The sequence below is a fragment of the Mustelus asterias genome, chromosome 21 (assembly GCF_964213995.1).
Source record: "Mustelus asterias chromosome 21, sMusAst1.hap1.1, whole genome shotgun sequence".
NCBI lineage: Eukaryota > Metazoa > Chordata > Chondrichthyes > Carcharhiniformes > Triakidae > Mustelus > Mustelus asterias.
In genome coordinates, this window is record NC_135821.1 from 17,831,051 (window position 1) to 17,856,303 (window position 25,253).

Below are 25,253 nucleotides of genomic sequence, written 5' to 3' on the forward strand. Positions count from 1 at the left end.
CAACCTCCAGATTGAAGTTAGTGATGATTTCACAGTCTTGCCCAGTTAATGGTTATAGGGGCAGAGGGGAAAGTGTAGTTCAGGCCACCCATTGGACCAGCCTAAACAGTGGTGTCAAAGTTGTTAAAATGATCTGAAATCAAAGTGGCAGCAAAACAAGATGAGGCTCTGTAGAAACATAGAAGCAGGAGCTGGAGGAGGCCATTTGGCCCTTCAAGCCTGCCCTGCTATTCACTATGATCATGGCTGATCATCCAACTCATTCCGCCTTCACCCCATATCCTATAGAAATAAAATATCATCAAAGGTGGGACTTGGACCCACAATCCCAAGCTTAGGAGGCCAATGCATTGTCCATTAGGCCACCAGGGCTGCATGTAATCACAGTTCGCTGTGGAATCACAAAACTGAAAGGATTTGATTGGGAGAGCATCTGCAAACAAAATCGCTAATGCTACATGTTTTTCACAATGTCCAAGATAAGCTCACCATGACAACCGCATGTGAAATGGTGTTACACAATAACTGTATGGTCATTCCACAGTCATTGAGGCAATGTGTTGTCGATCTAGCAGCTGAAAATGTCCAAGCTAAACAACACCTGAGGGAACAGGAATCATTCCCAGGAATTGACCATAAGATATAAGAGCAGAATCCATCGGTCCATCGACTCTCCTCCGCTATTCAATGAGATCATGGAGCATTGAGTACAAGAGTCGGCAAATCATGTTGCAGCTATATAAAACCTTGGTTGGTCCGCATTTGGAGTATTGCGTGCAGTTCTGGTCACCTAACTACCAGAAGGACGTGGAAGCTTTGGAGAAAGTGCAAAAGAAGGTTCAGCAGGATGTTGTCTCGAGGGCATTGGCTATGAGGATAGGTTGAATAAACTAGGATTGTTTCCACTGGAAAGGTGGAGGCTGAGGGGAGACCTGATAGAGGTCTACAAAATTATGAGAGGCACAGACAGGGTGGATAGTCAGAGGCTTTTTCCCAGAGTGGAAGTGTCAATTACAAGGGGGCACAGGCTGAATGTGAGAGGGGGAAATTTTAAGGGGGATATGTGGGGGAGATTTTTCACACAGAGAGTGGTGGGTGCCTGGAACGCGCTGCCAGAGGAGGTGGTGGAAGCAGGCACATTAGCAACATTTAAGAGGCATCTGGATGGGTACATGTATAGGGAGGGAATAGAGGGATACGGACTGAGTCAGGGCAGAAGGTTTTTTTAAATTTAGTTAGGGCATCATGATCGACACAGGGCCTACAAAGAACAAAGAACAGTACAACACAGGAAACAGGCCCTTCGGCCCTCCAAGCCTGTGCCGCTCCTTGGTCCAACTAGACCAATCGTTTGTATTCCTCCATTCCCAGGCTGCTCATGTGACTATCCAGGTAAGTCTTAAATGATGCCAGCGTGCCTGCCTCCACCACCCTACTTGGCAGCGCATTCCAGGCCCCTACCACCCTCTGTGTAAAAAACGTCCCTCTAATATCTGAGTTATACTTCGCCCCTCTCACCTTGAGCCCGTGACCCCTCGTGATCGTCACTTCTGATCTGGGAAAAAGCTTCCCACCGTTCACCCTATCTATCCCCTTCATAATTTTGTACACCTCTATTAGATCTCCCCTCATTCTCCGTCTTTCCAGGGAGAACAACCCCAGTTTACCCAATCTCTCCTCATAGCTAAGACCCTCCATACCAGGCAACATCCTGGTAAACCTTCTCTGCACTCTCTCTAACGCCTCCACGTCCTTCTGGTAGTGTGGCTTGGAGGGTCGAAGGGTGTGTTCCTGTGCTGTACTGTTCTTTGGCCTTTCTTTGTTGATTGCCATATTAGCAGAATGTTTGTAGAATTTGTATTGTCAAGATAACACTTATAGAAAGGATGCCAGCACAGCCCCAGTGGCCTAATGGATAAGGCACTGGCCTCCTAAGCCAGGGATTGTGGGTTCGAGTCCCATCTGGGGTGATGTATTTTTAAAACATTCTCTCTCATTTTTAAAACAAATGGAGTTTAATGCGGAAAAGTGTGAGGTGATTCACTTTGGAAGGAGTAACAAGAATACAGAGTACTGGGCTAATGGTAAGATACTTGGTAGTGTTGATGAGCAGAGAGATCTCAGTGTCCATGTGCATCAATCCCTGAAAGTTGGCACCCAGGTTGATAGGGTTGTCAAGAAGGCATACGGTGTGCTAGCTTTTATTGATAGAGGGATTGAGTTTCGGAGCCATGAAGTCATGTTGCAGCTGTACAAAACTCTGGTGTGGCCACACTTGGAGTATTGCGTACAGTTTTGGTCGCCGCATTATAGGAAAGATGTGGATGCATTGGAAAGGGTGCAGAGGAGATTTACCAAGATGTTGCCTGGTATGGTGGGAAGGTCTTATGAGGAAAGGCTGAGTGACTTGAGGCTGTTTTCGTTAGAGAGAAGAAGGTTAAGAGGTGACTTAATAGAGGCATCAGAGGATTAGATAGGGTGGACAGTGAGAGCCTTTTTCCTCGAATGGTGATGGCTAGCACGAGGGGACATAGCTTTAAATTGAGGGGTGATAGATATAGGACAGATGTCAGAGGTAGGTTCTTTACTCAGAGAGTAGTAAGGGCGTGGAATGCCCCGCCTGCAACAGTAGTGGACTTGTCAACATTAAGGGCATTTAAAGGATCATTGGATAAATATATGGATGATATTGGAATAGTGTAGATTAGATGGGCTTTAGATTGGTTTCACTGGTTGGCGCAACATTGAGGGCCAAAGGGCCTGTACTGCGCTATGTTCTATGTTCTCTCTGTCTCACACTCTCAATTCCATTTCAATGAATGAAAATTAATGTGAGTTTGAATCTATCTCTGCTCTCTTTCGAGATTCCCCAATGCCTGGCAGCGAGCTGATGGAAGCAGAATCAATGAGAACTTTCCACATTGAAGGGAATGGGAATGCATCAAGGCAAAAGAGAGAGCCTATAATGTGGCAAAGAGTAGTGGGAAGTCAGAAGATTGGGAAGGCTATAAAAACAAACAGAGGATAACAAAGAGAGAAATAAGGAAGGAGAGGATCAAATATGAAGGTAGGCTAGCCAGTAACATTAGGAATGATAGTAAAAGTTTCTTTAAATACATTAAAAACAAACGGGAGGCAAAAGTAGACATTGGGCCGCTCCAAAATGACGCTGGTAATCTAGTGATGGGAGACAAGGAAATAGCTGAGGAACTTAATAAGTACTTTGCGTCAGTCTTCACAGTAGAAGACATGAGTAATATCCCAACAATTCAGGAAAGTCAGGGGGCAGAGTTGAATATGGTTGCCATCACAAAGGAGAAAGTGCTAGAGAAACTAAAAGGTCTGAAAATTGATAAATCTCCGGGCCCAGATGGGCTACATCCTAGAGTTCTAAAGGAGATAGCTGAAGAAATAGTGGAGGCGTTAGTTATGATCTTTCAAAAGTCACTGGAGTCAGGGAAAGTCCCAGAGGATTGGAAAATCGCTGTTGTAACCCCACTGTTCAAGAAGGGAACAAGAAAAAAGATGGAAAATTATAGGCCAATTAGCCTAACCTCAGTTGTTGGCAAAATTCTAGAATCCATCGTTAAGGATGAGATTTCTAAATTCTTGGAAGTGCAGGGTCGGATTAAGACAAGTCAGCATGGATTTAGTAAGGGGAGGTCGTGCCTGACAAACCTGTTAGAGTTCTTTGAAGAGATAACAAATAGGTTAGACCAAGGAGAGCCAATGGATGTTATCTATCTTGACTTCCAAAAGGCCTTTGACAAGGTGCCTCACGGGAGACTGCTGAGTAAAATAAGGGCCCATGGTATTCGAGGCAAGGTACTAACATGGATTGACGATTGGCTGTCAGACAGAAGGCAGAGAGTTGGGATAAAAGGTTCTTTCTCAGAATGGCAACCGGTGACAAGTGGTGTCCCGCAGGGTTCAGTGTTGGGGCCACAGCTGTTCTCTTTATATATTAACGATCTAGATGACGGGACTGGGAGCATTCTGGCCAAGTTTGCCGATGATACAAAGATAGGTGGAGGGGCAGGTAGTATTGAGGAGGTGGGGAGGCTGCAGAAAGATTTAGACAGTTTAGGAGAGTGGTCCAAGAAGTGGCTGATGAAATTCAACGTGGGCAAGTGCGAGGTCGTACACTTTGGAAAAAAGAATAGAGGCATGGACTATTTTCTAAACGGTGACAAAATTCATAATGCTAAAGTGCAAAGGGACTTGGGAGTCCTAGTCCAGGATTCTCTAAAGGTAAACTTGCAGGTTGAGTCCGTAATTAAGAAAGCAAATGTAATGTTGTCATTTATCTCAAGAGGCTTGGAATACAAAAGCAGGGATGTACTTCTGAGGCTTTATAAAGCACTGGTTAGGCCCCATTTGGAGTACTGTGAGCAATTTTGGGCCCCACACCTCAGGAAGGACATACTGGCACTGGAGCGGGTCCAGCGGAGATTCACACGGATGATCCCAGGAATGGTAGGCCTGACATACGATGAACGTCTGAGGATCGTGGGATTATATTCATTGGAGTTTAGGAGGTTGAGGGGAGATCTGATAGAAACTTACAAGATAATGAACGGCTTAGATAGGATGGACGTAGGGAAGTTGTTTCCATTAACAGGGGAGACTAGGACGCGGGGGCACAGCCTTAGAATAAAAGGGAGTCACTTTAGAACAGAGATGAGGAGAAATTTCTTCAGCCAGAGAGTGGTGGGTCTGTGGAATTCATTGCCACAGAGGGCTGTGGAGGCCGAGACGTTGAGCGTCTTCAAGACAGAAATTGATAAATTCTTGATTTCTCGAGGAATTAAGGGCTATGGGGAGAGAGCGGGTAAATGGAGTTGAAATCAACCATGATTGAATGGTGGAGTGGACTCGATGGGCCGAATGGCCTTACTTCCGCTCCTATGTCTTATGGTCTTATGGTCTTATGGAATAAATAAACACTGAAAAATTGATTAAGTAATCTGGAAGGCCCCAACATCAAAGAGCCAGCACAGGCACAAGGGGCCGAATGGCCTGTAAAATTCTGCACAAATTCATTCCTCTGAAATTTCTCTCACCTCATAGAATCATAGAAACCCTACAGTGCAGAAGGAGGCTATTCGGCCCATCGAGTCTGCACCGACCACAATCCCACCCAGGCCCTACCCCCACATATTTACCCTCTAATCCCGCTAACCTACGCATCTCAGGACTCTAAGGGGCAATTTTTAACCTGCCAATCAACCTAACCCGCACATCTTTGGACCTCAGCAACCCCTCCCCTGTTATTTTAATTCCCTTCCCAGAAACATAAATATTTCTTACACAACTTGGCATGGACTCATTTGCTCTTCCCAGTCCTTCCCTGACAGGTTGTCTGTGCAGAGTTGGGGTTTGATGGATTGATCTGCTGTCCTCTTGGGGCTGGGTAAACTCAAATCATTACCCTCCTCCCAATCATTGGCATTTTTTAAGATGTGAATGAGTTGGGAGAAAGAGGCAACAGCAAAGGCTCTTAATAAAAGCTTGTAGTTTAAATAATGAAGCTCAAATCACAGCATGGTAGCTAAGACTTCCAAATTTAACGAATCACAGCCCCAGTGGCCTAATGGATAAGGCACTGGCCTCCTAAGCCAGGGATTGTGGGTTCGAGTCCCATCTGGGGTGATGTGTATTTTTAAACACTCTCTCTCTGCCTCACAACTCTCAATTCCATCTCATTCAATCAATGTGAGTTTGAATCTATCTCTGCTCTCTTTCGAGATTCCCCAATGCCTGGCAGCGAGCCGATGGAAGCAGAATCAATGAGAACTTTCATTGAAGGGGCTGGGTGAACTCAAATCATTACCCTCCTCCCAAACACTGGCATTTTTAAGATATGCGTGAGTTGGGAGAAAGATGATGGTAAAAGTCTCTGAAAAATAGCTTTTAGTTGGAACAATGAAGCTCAAGTCACAGCATCATAGCTAAGATCGCCAAATTTCACTGACTCTAGTGCAGCCCCAGTGGCCTAATGGATAAGGCACTGGCCTCCTAAGCCAGGGATTGTGGGTTCGAGTCCCATCTGGGGTGAGACTGTTTTTCTCTCACTCAGCCCCCAACTGCAAGTTTTATTTGTAAATCAACCTTTTAAAAATATACATATCCAATTTTATTTTTCAGCCTTTTATTAAACTCAGTCCCCAATTTATTTAATCCACTAAATATTTTATGTTTAAACCAACTTTTCAAAATATTTATTTCCCAATTTTATTTTTTTAGCTTCAGTCCCCAAATTATTTTAGCAACTGATTATTTTATTTTTAAGTCAGTCAAAATCTTTATTTTTTTTTAAAAAATCCTTTAATTGGACACAGCTCTTGAGGAGATAAAGATTGGGTTTTGACTCATTTAAAGAAAGTATCTTCTTCACAAACTGTTCATTTGCAATTTTTGTGTTTTATCTTAATATTTAAAACTTAGTACTTAATACTTAGAATTTACTCAGATTAGGAAAAGCAATTGGGGGTTTCAAAATCTGAATGGTTCTAATACTCAATTTATCAGATTGAATCTCTGGAAAAGCACTTGGATTTTTCTCTGTTTCTGAATGATTAACTTTAGTTTTCAATTTTGAGAGTTCTCATTCCCAGTTTTCACGTTTTATTTTAATGTAGACCATTTAGAATTTGCCTACCTTATCAGATCAGGAAAAGCAATTCTTTTTTTTTCTCTGTTTTTGAATGATAAGCTTTATTTTGCAAGCCCTCTTTTGAGCATGTTCATTTATTTCCAGTTATGTTGCTCATTTTATTCTGAAGTTTAAAAATAGTTTTCTTTTTCAGGATTTGCCCAGCTTTTCACACAAGGTCTAGAGAAATAATTGAAATTTGCTTTCTGTTGTTGTCCAAACCTTGTGTTTAAAAAAATATATTATTGTTAAATCAATGTCATGGCGGAGGGAGTCTTTGTGGAAAAGTGCAATGTTTTGCCTTGTCTTTCTGCCTCCTGTAGGAAAGGTGTTGTAATTACAATTATTATTCGCACAGTTAAAATGGATCAGAAAAATACACACAGCAACATTAATGAGAAACATAGAAACTAGAAGCGGGAGGAGGCCATTTGGCCCTTCGAGCCTGCTCTGCCATTCATTTTGATCATGGCTGATCATCAAATTCAATATCCTGATCCCCCCTTCCTCCCAGCCCCAAGAGCTATATCTAATTTCTTCTTGAAATCACACGACATTATGGCCTCAACTACTTTCTGTGGTAGTGAATTCCATGCATTCACCACTCTCTGGGTGAAGGAAATTCTCCTCACCTCGTTTCTAAAAGGCCATGATGTGGATATGCCAATGCTGAACTGGGGTGGACAAGGTGAAAGGTCACACGATGGCAGATTATAGCCCAACAGGTTTATTTGAAATCACAAGCTTTAAGAGTCCTGCCCCTTCATCGGCTGAAGTGGAGAGAGGTGTGCAGGCACAGAATATATAGGCGACGTGACGATAGCCCAACATTCACAATTAATCAAGAGTGTCAAAGGATAAGTACAGACAATGCAGTGTAGTTTAGGCTGGCTGAATAACAAGTTCAAATAGGTTTACCCCTTATCTTCAAACTATGACCCCTAGTTTTGGACTTCCCCATCCCTGAGAACATTCTTTCTGAATCTACCCTATCTAATCCTGTTAGAATTTTATAAATTTCTATGAGATCCCCGCTCACTCTTCTAAACTCCAATGAATACAATCCTAACCGACTTAGTGTCTCCTCATATGACAGACCTGTCATCCCAGGAATCAGCCTGGTAAACCTTTGCTGCACTCCCTCTATACCAAGGACATCCTTCCTCAGATAAAGACACCAAAACTGCACACAATTCTCCAGATTTGGCCTCACCAATGCCCCGTATAATTGCAGCAAAACATCCCTATCCCCCTACTCAAATCCTCTCCATCTAATTGATTATTGTTTGTCACTGGTGGAGAGTCACTTGCCTGGGTGGCACACAGAGTGTAACCATAAAAAGGACATTTATTTTACTAGTACATAAGGGAAGACAAAACTGTGCTTTACATTGCTGAGGATTGTAACTATCTTTGTGAATATTTAATTCACAAAATAAGGGCACCGTGGCTGTTCAACTAACTCCTGCAAGGGACCCTTTATTTCTCCATGATTTTGAGTCACCTATGTAAGTTTGTCCCTATCCATTTCAAAACCATGCAGGAAGAAGACCAAAACACATAGGTGCAGAAGTAGGCCATTCGACCCATCGAGCCTGCTCCACCATTCAATGAGATCGTGGCTGATCTGATGTGATAATCCTCAACTCCACTTTCCCGCCTTATCCCCATAACCCTTGATTCCCTTACTGATTAAAAATTAATCTATCACAGCCTTGAGATCAGTGAATACAAGGCAACACCAACAACTTATATTTATGTTCATAGAATCCCTACAATGCAGAAGGAGGCCATTCAGCCCATCAAGTCTGCACTGACCACAATCCCACCCAGGCCCTATCCCCATAACCCCATGCATTTACCCTACCTAATCCCCCTGACACTAAGGGACAATTTAGCATGGCCAATCCACCTAACCCGCACATCTTTGGACTGTGGGAGGAAACCGGAGCACCCGGAGGAAACCCACAAGGGGAGAATGTGCAGACTCCACATAGATAGTGACCCGAGGCTGGAATTGAAGCCGGGCCCTTGGCACTGTGAGGCAGCTGTGCTAACCACTGGGCCACCCCAAAAGTTGCACCTTTAACAAAAATGCTGAAGTCACATGAAATCATTATTCAGAAAGATGTCTGAAAGACGTGCCGGTTAGGTGCAGTGGCCGTGTTAAATTCTCCCTCAGTGTACCCGAACAGGCGCCGGAGTGTGGCGACTAGGGGATTTTCACAGTAACTTCATTGCAATGTTAATGTAAGCTTACTTGGGACACTAATAAATAAACTTAAACTTTAAGGTATTTAGGGATGGACAACAAATGTTGGCCCAGCCAGCTCACATCCCATAAAAGAATTTAAAATATTCAAGTTTATTGAACTTTATGAAGTTACACAAGGACTTTATGAATCCTCTAGATGTTGGTCTTCCAACCCAACCTCAAGTGTCCCAAGGATGCTGATCGATGTGCTCTGTGCTTGATTGGCCCGGCCTGCCTCCCCGGCTCCTCTCCTTCTCCGACCAAGATGGCGGCGCTTGGCGAGGAACGGCCGCTCCGGGCGGCGGCTTCACGGTGAGAGCGCGGATCCGCCGGCACCCTCCCCAGACATGAAAATAATTGACAAATAAACCCCACCTCCGGTCAACCGCGGCTCGGCCTCACCTGCGAGCGGGAACCGATTCCCGGGCGGGGAAGCGGGCGAGGCCTACCCCGTCCGGGAAAAGCCTGGGTGTTTCCTGGAGAGCGGGGCCGAGGGAGGGCGTTGGGCGGGCGGCTGCCCGAGGGGGGAAATCTCGGTCCATTGGCCTGGGAGGGTGAGCGCAAAGATTAAGAGAAAGGGCGGGAAGGCAGAGCTGGCCAGGAGGAGGTGGCACCATCTGAGCTAATATAAGGTCAAATATAGCATCAATATCAGTGGGAAATGTTAATTCTGATATTCACTCATCTTTGTAGTTTTTTTTGTATTAGCAGTAAATTAATTATTTTAAAATTTATACACTTTTTGGAAGTAGTTTGTTTTTTGAATCACATTGAAATCTGGATTTGAGAGACAGGATATTATCATTGGGGAAAATTGCTGCTGGGTGCAGAATTATGAATAATGTATTGAGAAAGTTGCCAAGTGACAATTGTGATGTACCAGAAGTGTCACATAGAATTTACAGTGCAAACTCAGGCCATTTGGCCCAACCAGTTTGGGCTATACGTAATGCTCCCCAAGAGCCTTTCTCATCTCAGTGCATCAACATATTCTTCAATTTCTTTCTCCGACATCTATGCTACTCCCCTCAGCCAGGCCTTTTGGTGGAGTCCCACATTCCCTTCATCTCCTTAGGCAGTCCCGCAAGATCGAGGATGACTTACCTCCACTCCAATAGTTGGGTGCTGGTAAGGTTTTAAGTTTATTTATTAGTGTCACATAAGCTTACGTTAACACTGCAATGAAGTTACTGTGAAAATCCCCTAGTCGCCACACTCCGGTGCCTCTTTGGGAGACCAGTGAGACCAATCCCACAGGGATGGTGGCATAATGGTTAGAACTGTTACCTCACAGCACCAGGGATCCGGATTTGATTCCCGGGCTGGGTCACTGCCTGTGCAGAATCTGCACAGTAAGGAGTCTAACAACACCAGGTTAAAGTCCAACAGGTTTATTTGGTAGCAAACGCCACTAGCTTTCGGAGCGCTGCTCCTTCGTCAGGTGAGTGGGAGATCTGCTAACAAACAGCAAACAGGGCATATAAAGACACAAACTCAAGTTACAGAATAATGAATAATGATTGGAATGCGAGTCTTTACAGCTAATCCAGTCTTAAAGGTACAGACAATGTGAGTGGAGAGAGCATTAAGCACTCCTTACTGCATTAGACTCCTTGCTGTGTTTACCCCAGTCCAACGCCGGCATCTCCACATCATATGCAGAGTCTGCACATTCTCCTATCTGCGGGGGTTTCCCTTGGGTGCTCCGGTTTCCTTCCACAGTCCGAAAGACGTGCTGGTTACGTTTGGCTATGCTGAATTCTTCCTCAGTGTATCCGAACAGGCACCGGAGTGTGGCAACTCGGGATTTTCACAGTAACTTCATTGCAGTGTTAATGTAAACCTACTTGTGACACTAATAAATAAACTTAAACATAACACTTAAACATTCTAACCTCTCTGTGTCGATGAAGAATTTTCTCCTGAGCTCTTAACAGGCTTGCAGACCAACTTTGATCTGTACTAGCTGGTGGTTAGGGTGCCACAGTTGTCACAACTCGCTGCTCAACCACTGAGTAAAGGAGGAATCAAAAGCCAGTCTTTTCCTTAACATTGGTTTATTCACAAAACTGAGAGAACACAGGTACAGATTCCCCCCACCCTCCAAACACATAAGATCATAAGACATAGGAGCAGAATTAGACCACTCGGCCCATCAAGTCTGCTCCGCCATTCGATCATGACTGATTTTCTTTTTCTCATCCCCATTCTCCTGCCTTTTCCCCATAACCCCTGATCCCCTTATCAATCAAGAACCTATCTATCTCTGTCTTAAAGACACTCAATGGCCTGGCCTCCACACCCTTCTGCGGCAAAGAGTTCCACAGATTCACCACTCTCTGGCTGAAGGAATTCCTCCTCATCTCTGCTTTAAAGGATCGTCCCTTCAGCTTGAGGTTGTGCCCTCTGGTTCTAGTTTTTCCTACTAGTGGAAACATCCTCTCCACGTCCACTCTATCCAGGCCTTGCAGTATCCTGTAAGTTTCAATAAGATCCCCCCATATCTTTCTAAATTCCAACGAGTACAGACCCAGAGTCCTCAACCGGGGAACCGGTTCTTTCTATATTTAAGAATAATGAATGCCCTAATCTTTCCCCAATTAATAATAGCTGCTCTCTCGCCTTACAACTAGCGCGTGCACTTCTTATGACAGGATTGCAGCACTAACACATCCAATCACTAATTTGTAGTTCCTGCTGGAAATATAAGGGCCATGATGATATTTTGAATGTGCAGCGCAGAGACAGGCCACTTGGCTCTATGCTGGCACTTATGCGCCATGTGAGCCTCCTCCAGTCTTCTCATGCAGTATATCTTGTTGTTCCTCTTCCATCTGGCATTCTTGCGACTTGTTCTGATGAGTACAAGTTTTGACAGCATGTCTTTTTTCAGCAAGATTATGTTTTGGTGCGATCACCTCTCATTTGTCTAAACTCCAGGGGACGTAGGCCTAGCCAGCTTGATCTCATCTCAAAGGACCATCCCCTCATCCTGAGAATCAGTCTAATGAACCAGCCAAATATCAGGATTTGCGCATGAATAACAATCACTTGCCCTAAATACTGGAGAGAGCTTGTAAAGATCTGGTCCAATGAGAAATCAAGACCTTTTAAAGTAGGGTGAAAATTGCCCAGGAAAAAACATGTTAATTTTTAAAAATGAAAGTGAGAGTTAAAATTCATCTTTATCCTCGGTCAACATATCTCCATGGAAATAAAAAAAAATCTAGGATTGGAGAACTTGTTGCAAGACGAATCTTTCTTATCATTTTTGTAAACATAGACTTGTAGATATTTTTATTGTCAATCCCAAAACACATAACTAATTAAGAGATTAGCTGCATGCTAAAATGATTCCTTACAGTTAACACTCCAAGTGGAGTCATAGAGGTTTACAGCATGGAAACAGGCCCTTCAGCCTGACTTGTCCATGCCGTCCTTTTTTTTACCACTAAGCGAGTCCCAATTGCCCACGTTTGGCCCATGTCCCTCTATACCCATCGTACCCATGTAACTATCTAAATGCTTTTTAAAAGATAAAATTGTACCCGCCTCTACTACTACCTCTGGCAGCTTGTTCCAGACACTCACTGCCCTCTGTGTGAAAAAATTGCCCCTCTGTACCCTTTTGTATCTCTCCCCTCTCACCTTAAACCTAAGTCCTCTAGTTTTAGACTCCCCTACCTTTGGGAAAAGATGTTGACTATCTAGCTGATCTATGCCCCTCATTATTTTATAGACCTCTATAAGATCATCCCTAAGCCTCCTACGCTCCAGGAGAAAAAGTCTCAGTCTATTCCACTTCTTATAACTCACACCATCAAGTCCTGGTAGCATAGAACATAGATAGAACAGTACAGCACAGAACAGGCCCTTCGGCCCACGATGTTGTGCCGAGCTTTATCTGAAACCACGATCAAGCTATCCCACTCCCTATCATCCTGGTGTGCTCCATGTGCCTATCCAATAACCGCTTAAATGTTCCTAAAGTGTCTGACTCCACTATCACTGCAGGCAGTCCATTCCACACCCCAACCACTCTCTGCGTAAAGAACCTACCTCTGATATCCTTCCTGTATCTCCCACCACGAACCCTATAGTTATGCCCCCTTGTAATAGCTCCATCCACCCGAGGAAATAGTCTTTGAACGTTCACTCTATCTATCCCCTTCATCATTTTATAAACCTCTATTAAGTCTCCCCGCAGCCTCCTCCGCTCCAGAGGGAACAGCCCTAGTTCCCGCAACCTTTCCTCATAAGACCTACCCTCCAAACCAGGCAGCATCCTGGTAAATCTCCTCTGCACTCTTTCCAGCGCTTCCACATCCTTCCTATAGTGAGGTGACCAGAACTGCACACAATACTCCAAATGTGGTCTCACCAAGGTCCTGTACAGTTGCAGCATAACCCCACGGCTCTTAAACTCCAACCCCCTGTTAATAAAAGCTAACACACTATAGGCCTTCTTCACAGCTCTATCCACTTGAGTGGCAACCTTTAGAGATCTGTGGATATGAACCCCAAGATCTCTCTGTTCCTCCACAGTCTTCAGAACCCTACCTTTGACCCTGTAATCCACATTTAAATTTGTCCTACCAAAATGAATCACCTCACATTTATCAGGGTTAAACTCCATTTGCCATTTTTCAGCCCAGCTTTGCATCCTATCTATGTCTCTTTGCAGCCTACAACAGCCCTCCACCTCATCCACTACTCCACCAATCTTGGTGTCATCAGCAAATTTACTGATCCACCCTTCAGCCCCCTCCTCTAAGTCATTAATAAAAATCACAAAGAGCAGAGGACCTAGCACTGATCCCTGCGGCACTCCGCTAGCAACCTGCCTCCAATCCGAAAATTTTCCATCCACCACCACCCTCTGTCTTCGATCAGACAGCCAGTTACCTATCCAATCGGCCAACTTTCCCTCTATCCCACACCTCCTCACTTTCATCATAAGCCGACCATGGGGGACCTTATCAAACGCCTTACTAAAATCCATGTATATGACATCAACTGCCCTACCTTCATCAACACACTTAGTTACCTCCTCAAAAAATTCAATCAAATTTGTGAGGCACGACTTGCCCTTCACGAATCCATGCTGACTATCCCGGATTAATCCGCATCTTTCTAAATGGTCGTAAATCCCATCTCTAAGGACCTTTTCCATCAATTTACCAACCACCGAAGTAAGACTAACCGGTCTATAATTACCAGGGTCATTTCTATTCCCTTTCTTAAACAGAGGAACAACATTCGCCATTCTCCAGTCCTCTGGCACCATCCCCGTGGACAGCGAGGACCCAAAGATCAAAGCCAAAGGCTCTGCAATCTCATCCCTTGCCTCCCAAAGAATCCTAGGATACATTTCATCAGGCCCAGGGGACTTATCGACCTTCAGTTTATTCAAAACTGCCAGGACATCCTCCCTCCGAACATCTATTTCCTCCAGCCTATTAGCCTGTAACACCTTCTCTTCCTCAAAAACATGGCCGCTCTCCTTGGTGAACACTGAAGAAAAGTATTCATTCATCACCTCGCCTATCTCTACTGACTCCATACACAAGTTCCCACTACTGTCCTTGACCGGCCCTAACCTCACCCTGGTCATTCTTTTATTCCTCACATAAGAGTAAAAAGCCTTGGGGTTTTCCTTGATCCGACCCGCCAAAGACTTCTCGTGTCCCCTCCTAGCTCTCCTAAGCATCCTAATAAATCTTTTCTGCACTCTTTCTCGTTTAATAATATCCTTTCTATAATAGTGTGGCCGTACTAATGTTTTGTACAACTTCAATAAGACATCCCAACTCCTGTATTCAAAGTTCTGATCAATGAAACCAAGCTTGCCGAATGCCGCCTTCACCACTCTGTCCACCTGTGACTCCATTTTCAAGGAGCCATGAATCTGTAACCCTCGATCTCTTTGTTCTATAACTTTCCCCAATGCCCTACCATTAACTGAGTAAGTCCTGCCCTGGTTTGATCTACCAAAATGCATCACCTCGCCTTTATCCAAATTAAACTCCATCTGCCATTCATCAGTCCACTGACCCAATGATCAAGATCCCGTTACAATCCTAGATAACCTTCTTACTGTCTACTATGTCACCAATCTTGGTGTCATCTGCAAACTTACTAACCATGCCTCCTAAATTCTTATCCAAATTATTAATATAAATGACAAATAACCAGCACCGATCCCTGAGGCACACCGCTGGTCACAGGCCTCCAGTTTGAAAAGCAACCCTCTACAACCACCCTCTATCTTCTGTCATTAAACCAATTTTGTATCCAATTGGCTATCTCACCCTGGATCCCGTGAGATTTAACAAATACTTTGGAATAGATTGTTAAAAGAGCCATGTGTTGCCTTCAAAGAAATGTTGCTTTAATTAATTTGCAGGATGTGTATATCTCTGGCGAGGCTGCTATTAATTGCCCATTTGCAGTTATCCTGAGAAGATGGTAATGAGCTTCCTTCTAAAATCACTATGTCTCTGCAACTGTTTGATTTATTTTTCTTCATTCTTTCACGGGATGTGGGTGCCGCTGGCAAGACCAGCACTTATTGCCCATCCCTAATTGCCCTTCAACTGAGTGGCTTGCTCAGCCCTTTCAGAGGGCATTTAAGAGTTAACCACATTACTGTGGTTCTGGAGTCATATATAGGCCAGACCAGGTAAAGACGGCAGATTTCCTTCCCTGAAGTACAATAGTGATCCAGATGGGTTTTCACCACAATCACTGATAGTTGTCACCATCACTGAGACGAACTTTATATTTCAGATTTATTTATTAAATTTAAATTCCATGAGCTGCCGTGGTGGGATTTGAACCCAGGTGCTCAGAGCATTAACCCGGGCCTCTCAATTACTAGTTGTCTCTCCTCCCAGTAGCTAAGTGGCTTGCACAGCCACTTTACAGTTAAGAGTCAACCCTGTGACTGGAGACAATGTGGCACTGGAGTCATATACAAGTCAAGTTAGTTAAGGATGGCATGTTCCTTTGGTCATTGAATCAGTTGGGTTTGGGCAGCACGGTGGCACAGTGGTTAGCACTGTTGCCTCACTTTGCCAGGAATCTGGTTTCAATTCTGACTTCGGTCACTGTGTGGAGTTTGCATGTTCTCCCCATGTCTGTGTGGGTTTCCTCCACATGCTCCGATTTCCCCCCTCAGTCCAAACATGTGCTGGTTAACTGGATTGGCCATGTTGAATTGCTGCTTAGTGTCAGGGGATTAGCAGGGTAACTATGTGGAATTATGGGGATAGGACCTGGGTGGGATTGTTGTTGGTACATGCTTGATGGGCCGAATGGCCACCTTCCACTCTGTAGGGATTCTATGATTTATGGCAATCTAATAGCTCCAAAGTCACATTCTTTCTTGTGCCAGTTTTTAGTTGTATTATGAAATATTGAAATAGCTCAAATAGCATGACATGGAGGGAACATCTGGAATTTAAATAGAGGACTTGAGAGAGAATTTCCATTCATCTGGCACAGCATCACATCCCAAAGTACTTTATTTGATTTGATTTATTGTCACATGTATTAACATACAGTGAAAAGTATTATCTTGCGCACTATACAGAGAAAACATACCGTTCATAGAGAAGGAAACGAGAGAGTGCAGAATGTAGTGTTACAGTCATAGCTAGAGTGTAGAGAAAGATCAACTTAATGCAAAGTAGGTCCATTCAAAACTCTGACAACAGCAGGGAAGAAGCTTTCTTGCGGGCGGCACGGTGGCACAGTAGGGCGGCACGGTGGCACAGTGGTTAGCACTGCTGCTTCACAGCTCCAGTGACCTGGGTTCGATTCCCGGCTTGGGTCACTGTCTGTGTGGAGTTTGCACATTCTCCTCGTGTCTGCGTGGGTTTCCTCCGGGTGCTCCGGTTTCCTCCCACAGTCCAAAGATGTGCGGGTTAGGTTGATTGGCCATGCTAAAATTGCCCCTTAGTGTCCTGAGATGCATAGGTTAGAGGGATTAGTGGGTAAAATACTTAGGGATATGGGGGTAGGGCCTGGGTGGGATTGTGGTCGGTGCAGACTCGATGGGCCGAATGGCCTCTTTCTGTACTGTAGGGTTTCTATGATTTCTATGATGATTGAGTGAGTTGGTACGTGACCTCAGACTTTTGTATCTTTTTCCCGAAGGAAGAAGGTGGAAGAGAGAATGTCCGGGGTGCGTGGGGTCCTTGATTATGCTGGCTGCTTTGCCGAGGCAGCGGGAAGTGTAGACGGAGTGAATGGATGGGAGGCTGGTTTGCATGACGGATTGGGCTACATTCACGACCTTTTGTAGTTTGTTGCGGTCTTGGGCAGAGCAGGAACCATACCAAGCTGTGATACAACCAGAAAGAATGCTTTCTATGGTGCATCTGTAAATGTTAGTGAGAGTCGTAGCTGACATGCCAAATTTCTTTAGTCTTCTGAGAAAGTAGTGGCGTTGGTGGGCTTTCTTAACTGTAGTGTTGGCATGGGGCGGGGGGACCAGGACAGGTTGTTGGTGATCTGGGCACCTAAAACTTGAAACTTATAGGCAGTGGTCTTTTTGCAGTGCAGTGACTTGTAGACAGAAGTGAAATCATTTTGCTCACAACATTGTACCAGAACTAGAAATAAATATTTGCATTTATATAGCGCTTTTCATGACCACCAGTTTTCTCAAAACGCGTTACAACCAATGAAGTACTTTTGAAGCGGAGTCACCGTTGTAGTGTAAATGGCAGCTAATTTGTGCACTGCAAGCTCCCATAGACAGCAATGTGATAATGATCTGATCATCTTTTTGTGATGTTAATTGAGGATAAATATTGACTAGGACACAGTGGGGAGAACTCCCCTGTTGTTCCAAGGGAGGTTTTACATCCACTTGGAGAGGCAAATTGAGCCTCAGTTGAAGCCGAATCTGAAAGACTGTACCTATGACAGTGTAGCATGCCTTCAGTGCCACTTTGGAGTGCTGGCCTTGATATTTGTGTTTAGGCCCTTGAATGGGATTTGAACCCGGAACCTTGGGCAGCACGGTGGCACAGTAGTTAGCACTGCTGCCTCACAGCGCCAGGGACCCGGGTTCAATTCCAGCCTTGGGTGACTTCCTGTGTGGAGTTTGCACATTCTCCCCGTGTCTGCGTGGGTTTCCTCCGGGGGTTCCAGTTTCCTCCCACAGTCCAAAGATGTGTGGGTTAGGTTGATTGGAGATGCTAAATTGCCCCTTAGTGCCGGGGGATTAGCAGGGCAATACAGGGGATAGGGCCTGGGTGGGATTGTTTTTGGTGCGGGCTCGATGGGCTGAATGGCCTCCTTCTGCACTGGGGATTCTATGATTCAGAGGCAGGAGTGTCCCAACTGAGCCAATGCACTAAACGATTAAGGCAAAATCTTGTGGAGGCTGGAATCTGAAACAAAAACAGAAAATGCTTGAACATCTAAGCAGGTCTGACAGCATCTGTGGAGAGAGAATAGAGCCAACGTTTTGAGTCTGGATGAGCTGTGATGAAGAGTCATCCAGGACTTGAAATGTTGGCTCTATTCTCTCTCCACAGATGCTGACAGACCTGCTGAGATTTTTCAGCATTTTCTGTTTTTGTGATTAAATGATTAAATTTGTCTGCCGTCCTCACCTGGGGAGGAGTATTGGTCGACGCACTTGTAGAACTCTCTGCCACTCTTGCGTGGTTCTTTTTTATTCATTCATATAACCGGATATGGTTTACTGTTTTACCTAAGGCTTGTCAAGTGTGTTAGTGATATAACTAATGATATTAGAGGGGAAGAAACTGGGGAAATGGGTCAGAATATAAAGAGTAGTTACAACATTTTAGGCTGAATTTAGAATCCAATGAGGTATGGTACTGGCATCGTGTTTGAGGTATGGCGTTGTAAACATTCTGAAGTGAGGAACGAAACCAGCCAGCCCATGAGTCCTCCTTTCCCAGCATGGTGTAGCATACACAAGCCATCACGCCTGCTCTTTTTCCCACCCACACCCCTGCACCACCACCCACTCCTACTTCACATACCTACATAATCCTTGGGCAGGGGCAGAAAATCTGCAGACTAGGAAAAGCTGAGAGATTTCTCTCTGCCACCCGTCCTCTCCCACCCAAGGATGTTCCAGGAGACCAAACTGACAGTAACCCTTAATGAACCACCAAGCACTCGGTGGCACTGCTACCTCACAGCGCCAGGGACCCGGGTTCGATTCCTGGCTTGGGTCACTGTCTGTGCGGAGTCTGCACATTCTCCCCGTGTCTGTGTGGGTTTCCTCCGGGTGCTCCAGTTTCCTCCCACAGTCCAAAAGAAGTGTTGGTTAATTCTCCCTCAGTGTACCCGAACAGGCCCAGAGTCTGGCGACTAGGGGATTTTTACAGTGACTTCATTGCAGTGTTAATGTTAGCTGACCTGTGACACTAAAACTTTAAAAACTTTAATAAAACTTTAAAAACTTTAAACTTTAAGCTGTAAACTGTAATGTATGAGTATTTGCCACTCATCGGTAATCCTGCTGCACGCTTTCCAATGCTTGCTGTGAGTCTGCACTCACTTGCAAAGGTTCATGGCACTTTGCGGGAAGTGCCTCATAACCTCCAATGCTTTTATCACTTGTTCCTTCCTAACCTGTGTACGATAATGGCAACTCACTTTTGTTTAGCACCTTTGTGGCAGTAAAATGTTCCAAGACACTTCACAGGCAAATTTCAAACAAAATTTGAGGAACCATTGGGACAGATGATTATGGGGAGAGTTTTTAAATGCTGTCTGAAAGGAGGAGAGAGGTAGAGGGGTTTAGGGAGGGCGTCCCAAAGCTGAGGGCCCAGGCAGCTGAAGACATGGCTGCCTATGACGGAATGATATAAATTGGGGTTTCGCAAGAGGCAGAAAGTGGAAGAGTGCAGAGGTTTTCTAGGGCTGGAGGAGATTACTGCCAAAGAATGGGGGGAGGCCATCGAAGAATTTGAATACAAGAAGCAGAATTTATTATTTTGAAAGATTTCAATCCTATTTCATCAAAATCTTTGTTTTTCTAAAGTAAGGAAGAAGTTCTCTAAGCCTGACACAATTAAAAAACCTTTAAAGTAGCTTTCAACGTACTATTTTCCCCTCTGAACCTTTTCCAGTGCCTCTGAGGTGGCACAGTGGTTAGCATTGCTGCCTCACAGCGCCAGGGACCTGGTTGATTCCCACCTTGGGTCGCTGTCTGTACGGAGTCTGCACATTCTCCCTGTGTCTGCGTGTGTTTTCTTCGGGTGTTCCGGTTTCCTCCCACAGTCCGAAAGATGTGCTGGTTAGGTGCATTAGCCATACCAAATTCTCCCTTGGTGTACCCGAACAGGTGCCAGAGTGTGGCGACTTCGGGCTTTTCACAGTAACTTCATTGAGGTGGTAATGTACGCCTACTTGTGACACTAATAATTAAACTTAACTTATTCCAGGGGGCCTAAACTTAACACAATATTCTACATGAAAGCCATGTACAAAGAAAGGATCAATTTTTGTTCCATGTTCAATTGTCCCAGTGTTATGTCCTATTGACTTCCACAAAAGCCTTGAAACATTGCTCATTGACCGTCAATGTATTGTGCATTATAACCCCAGTTAGATTCAACAGCCTTATGCGTGCAGTCTATATGATGGATATATATTATTGGATTTATCCAAGAATCCAAGGTCCAAGCATCACGCCACAGTTGCCTCTTTGATGTCTACCAGACGTAGGTCCAGTAGATGTTCTTACTGTATCTAGTTACACCTGCCGTCTTTTTGAACCCAAGGATCATGCAGCCGTCCATATTTTAATGCTGGCATGTTTTTGGATCATTCCACTGCTGTTTTCATTCAGCTTTTTGTAAAGCTGGTGAAGAACATGGCTCTGTAATTGATCCATGTGCAACCCCCTGCTAGTGATTGGTTCCCAAGCTGCTGTTAATAACCAAGGATGAATGAATACCGCTCAGTCAGATTGGTTTATGTCCTATTCTGCGATGCAGGTGGCTGTGCTGAATGTTTGTGTTTCATACATCTGAAACCGTGTGGGAAAGACAAATCTAAGTTAGTTTTCCAGGCCTCACCCTCCATCAGACGCTCCGCTCTCCTGAATGATCATTTTCAGGTTTATCCTGGCCATAATTTTCAGGTGTGATTGTCAGTGAAATGTGATTTCTTGAGTCACTATCCCTCAGTTGTGACTTAGAATCATAGAATCCTACAGTGCAGAAGGAGGCCATTTGGCCCATTGAGTCTGTACCGACCACAATCCCACCCAGGCCCTAACCCCATAACCCCATGCATTTATCCTAGCTATGTCCGTGACACTACGGGGCAATTTAGCATGGCCAATCCACCTAACCCGGACATCTTTGGACTGTGGGAGGAAACCGGAGCACCCGGAGGAAACCCACGCAGACATGGGAAGAATGTGCAAACGCCACACAGACATTGACCCAAGTCGGGAATTGAACCCGGGTCCCTGGCGCTGTGAGGTAGCACTGCTAACTGCTGTGAGGTAGCACTGCTAATCACTGTGCCACCGTGTCTCCTTGCTTTGGTGCGTAGAGCTGCTGCTGGTGGCTGCGTTATCTGAGAGCTAGGAGGTTGGGGACACTTCTGTTTTTTTTTTCTTTCCTTTAATCCATCTCTGATTGATTTGGTTAAAGAACGGGATTAATGATATCACCCACCATCCTGACTTGGAACTATATCGCCGTTCCTTCACTGTCACTGGACAAAATCCTGGGACTCCCTTCCTAACAGCACTGTGCGTGTACCTACACCACATGGACTGCAGTGGGGTTTAGGCAAGGTGCTCACCACCACCTTCTCAAAGGCAATTAGGGACGAGCATTAAATGATGCCCTAGCCAGCGACGCACACATTGCAGGAGAGAATGCAGAGGAAATCCACTGAGATATTTCCAGGACTTAAAGATATAGCATGGCAGAAATCATTGTCAGCCGAGGAGGAGATAATGTGTAGCTAGCAATATTCCATAGAATTTACTGAACACGTGAATTGGGTATCGGTCATTTAGCCCTTCAAACATCTGCCATTCAACAAGATTTTAGCCGATCTGATTGTAACCTCAACCCCACATTCCCGCCTACCTCCAATAAGCCTCATCAAGAATTTATCTCGCTTGGCCTTAAAAATATTCAAAGATTCTGCTTCTACTGCCTTTTGAGGAAAATAATATCAAAGACTCACTGCCGTCTGAGAGAAAAAACTTCTCAGCTCGGTCCTCAATGGTGACCCTTTATTTTTAAACAGTGACCCTTAGTTTTAGCTTCTCCCACAAGAGGAAATATCCATTCCATATTCGCCATGGTCAAGGTGCCTCAGGATCTTGTATGGTTCAATCAAGTCACCTCTTACTCTTCTAGACTCCAGCAGGTACAAGTCTAGCCCGTGCCCATGTAAAGTTAAAGTTTATTTATTAGTCACAAGTAAGGCTTACATTAATACTGCAATGAAGTTACTGTGAAAATCCCCCAGTCACCACACTATGGCACCTGTTCGGGTCAATGAACCTAACTAGCACGTCTTTCAGACTATGGGAGGAAACTGGAGCACCCGGAGGAAACGCACGCATACACGGGGAGAACGTGCAAACTCCACACAGACAGTGACCCAAGCCAGGAATTGAACCCAGGTCCCTGGTGCTGTGAGGCAGCAGTGCTAACCACTGTGCTACCATGCCACCTGTGCTGCTATTTACGCTCCACACAAGTCTTCTCCCAGCCTCCATCACCTCTTCTTATCTACATATCCTATTATTCTTTTTCCCTTGTATAGCTTTTCCTTAAGGACACTATTATTTGCTAGTGATTTCTCCATGTGGTAGCGGGTTCCACATTCTCAACATGCGTTAGATAGTTAATTTCTGAATTTCCTCTCGGACCTTTTTAGTGACACTCCTTGTATTTATGAGCCTCATGGATGGATTTTGTGACAAGTGGAAACATCATCTTTCCGTCTAGCCGTCAAACCTGTTAACGATGCAATCCTGCCACAGTGAAGTGCAAGCTCTGGTTGTAAATGAGAGCAGCTGTTACGAGTTGAGGAAAGGTTGCGGCATTATTCTTAAGTATATATAATAACTGGCTTACACCTGTGTGGGGAGTGGTGGAGTTGGGGTAGGGGTGGTGGCCCGGGGAGGGAGGTATGGGTTGGGGGGGGGGTGAGGAGAAGGGAATCTGTACCTGTGTTCTCTGGGTTTTGTGAATAAACCTGTGTTAAAGGAAGACCGGCTCCAGAGTCCTCCTTCACATTCTGAATGAACATCAAATTAAACTAGGTAACACAGTGGTTAACACTGCGTACTCTCAGCGCTAGGGAACTGGGTTCGACTCCTGGCCTGGGTCAGTGTGTGGAGTTTGCACATTCTCCCCGGAATGTGGGTTTCCTCCGGGTGCTCCGGTTTCCTTCCACAGTCCGAAAGACGTGCTGGTTAGGTGCATTGGCCGTGCTAAATTCTCCCTCGATGTATTTGAACAGGCGCCGCAGTGTGGCGACCAGGGGATTTTCACAGTAACTTCAACTTCATTGCAGTGTTAATGTAAGCCTACTTGTGACAATAATAAATAAACATTAACTTTAAACTTAACTCCACCACATTATTCCTCAACCCTAGAAAAGAGCCTCTTACTGTACAGTCTTTCCTGATGGCTATGTTTTGAGAAAGGGGATATATTGAAATATACAAGATTTTTTTTTTCTCTCCCTCTCTTTCTCGTGCTGCAGGATTATATTCAGATGAACCCGGCAAACTGCTGAAGTAGCTGATTTTCCAAATGTTTACACACTCGGACAGTATTTTAAATTCCAGTCATGGCTTATGATGAAGCACTCAAGAAAAAAGAAGGTAATTTATTTTGGGTGATGCCAGAGTGTCTGTGACTTGGAACAACCCACTTGCATCTAAAATGTAAGCTTTTTGTTTGGAAAAAGCTCCGGGTGCCTGTTCAAGCTGGGAAGCTCCCGGGTTTTTACGTGGCTGGTCTCCTGACACCTCTTAAAGCCTGTTTGTTGGCTGCTTTCAAGTCCGTTCTGTCAAATGTTGCCTCCTCGCAAAGCACAAGAGACTTTCAATTTGTCATGATTGCATTTACAGCTTTGTGGCTCGTTTTGTGTCACAAGACTTACAAAATTTTATAAATGCCATTTTGCGTCAAGGGACAGTCTCTAATTGTCGGAGAAGACCAGTGCTTTATGAAGCATTGAAAACATCTTGCAATTAGCCTCCTTTTGCAATGCAATCTTCCTATTTACATTGTTTCTGCAATTAATTTCTGTACTGTGTGATTTTTCTTTCCCCCTGAACTCTCTTGAAGAGAGGCAATCACACACTGAAGTTTGATTGGTACTGAGAGTCGGCCAAAGTGCCATTTTCAAATGTGAACTTACAGAGTCAATGTTGGTTAGAATTCTAGAAGGGCAGCAGGAACACCAGAGGGCACCCGCAAGCAAAGCTCCTGGGCTAAGGAGGGTGGTCTTTCAGCTGCGACTCTTCCTGTCCGAATCTCTGTTCACATGCACTGTACACCAAGGAACTTTAGCTGATTCCTGTAGAGAGTCTGCAGCCCCACCCCTCCTCCAGATCTGTGGGGTCTGGTGAGCTGATGTGGCTCTAATCCGGTGCTTCTCCTCCCCTTGCAGGTTCGTATCAGTCACTGATATCGGTACACAAGTCCGCAGTACTGGAGTGGAAATTGGCTGCAGTAAAATACAGAGTTGTGTGGGCAAAAGGCTTTCCTTCTCTTCCACAAATGTCACCCATAGTGCAGTGGGCCAATTGGTACGGTTTTCAGCCCGAAATCTCTTGCGCATCCCCAGTTTGTTCCATGCCCCCCCACAGTGCCTGGACACTAGGCTCTGGAATTCCTTCCTAAACCTCTCTCCCTCTTGCCTCTCACTACTCCAAGAAGCTCTGTCAAACCCTACCTCTTTGACCAAGATGTTGGTTACCTTTTTGATATCATCTTACGTGGCTTGGTGTTGAATTTTGTTCGGCGGCAGCGCTGTGAAGCAACTTAAGACGTTTTACTATGTTAAAGGCACAATAAAAATGAAATACCTTGAATGAATTATGTGGAGTACATCTTCTATATCCGGTTTTATAGTAGCTATCTTTATCTCATACGTGTAACTGAATAGAGTTTAATTATAGAACAGTAAGATGCTTCGATTTAGACTATATGCACTATGTGATGAGGCATCAAACTGTAATACTGCAACTTCTTGCAGTGGGTCACAAGATCATTTATATTGAAAGCACATGGCTAATATGGATGTTTAAATGGGTCATGGAACTGGGTGCGTGGTGACTTAGAATATTGATCT

The 25,253-nt window shown here is 44.7% G+C and overlaps 1 protein-coding gene and 3 non-coding genes across 5 annotated transcripts in view; all 4 read left to right on the forward strand.

Annotated features, from left to right (window-relative positions):
- The first annotated feature begins 1,897 nt into the window (after positions 1 to 1,897).
- On the forward strand, positions 1,898 to 1,970 carry trnar-ccu (transfer RNA arginine (anticodon CCU)). The gene has a single exon. It is a non-coding gene; the product is annotated as a tRNA-Arg (tRNA).
- Positions 1,971 to 5,579: 3,609 nt separating this feature from the next.
- On the forward strand, positions 5,580 to 5,652 carry trnar-ccu (transfer RNA arginine (anticodon CCU)). The gene has a single exon. It is a non-coding gene; the product is annotated as a tRNA-Arg (tRNA).
- A 332-nt stretch (positions 5,653 to 5,984) lies between these two features.
- trnar-ccu (transfer RNA arginine (anticodon CCU)) lies at positions 5,985 to 6,057 on the forward strand. Its single transcript has one exon. It is a non-coding gene; the product is annotated as a tRNA-Arg (tRNA).
- A 3,060-nt stretch (positions 6,058 to 9,117) lies between these two features.
- hmgxb4a (HMG box domain containing 4a) overlaps positions 9,118 to 25,253 on the forward strand; it is a 60,487-nt gene continuing 44,351 nt past the window's right edge. Inside the window, exons 1-2 of one of the 2 annotated variants that reach the window (XM_078237572.1) lie at positions 9,118 to 9,221; positions 23,655 to 23,775. In XM_078237572.1, the coding sequence (XP_078093698.1) occupies positions 23,749 to 23,775 (27 nt within the window). In that variant the 5' untranslated portion in view covers positions 9,118 to 9,221; positions 23,655 to 23,748. The remainder of the gene's footprint in view (positions 9,222 to 23,654; positions 23,776 to 25,253) is intronic. The other variant, XM_078237571.1, reaches the window with a different exon arrangement.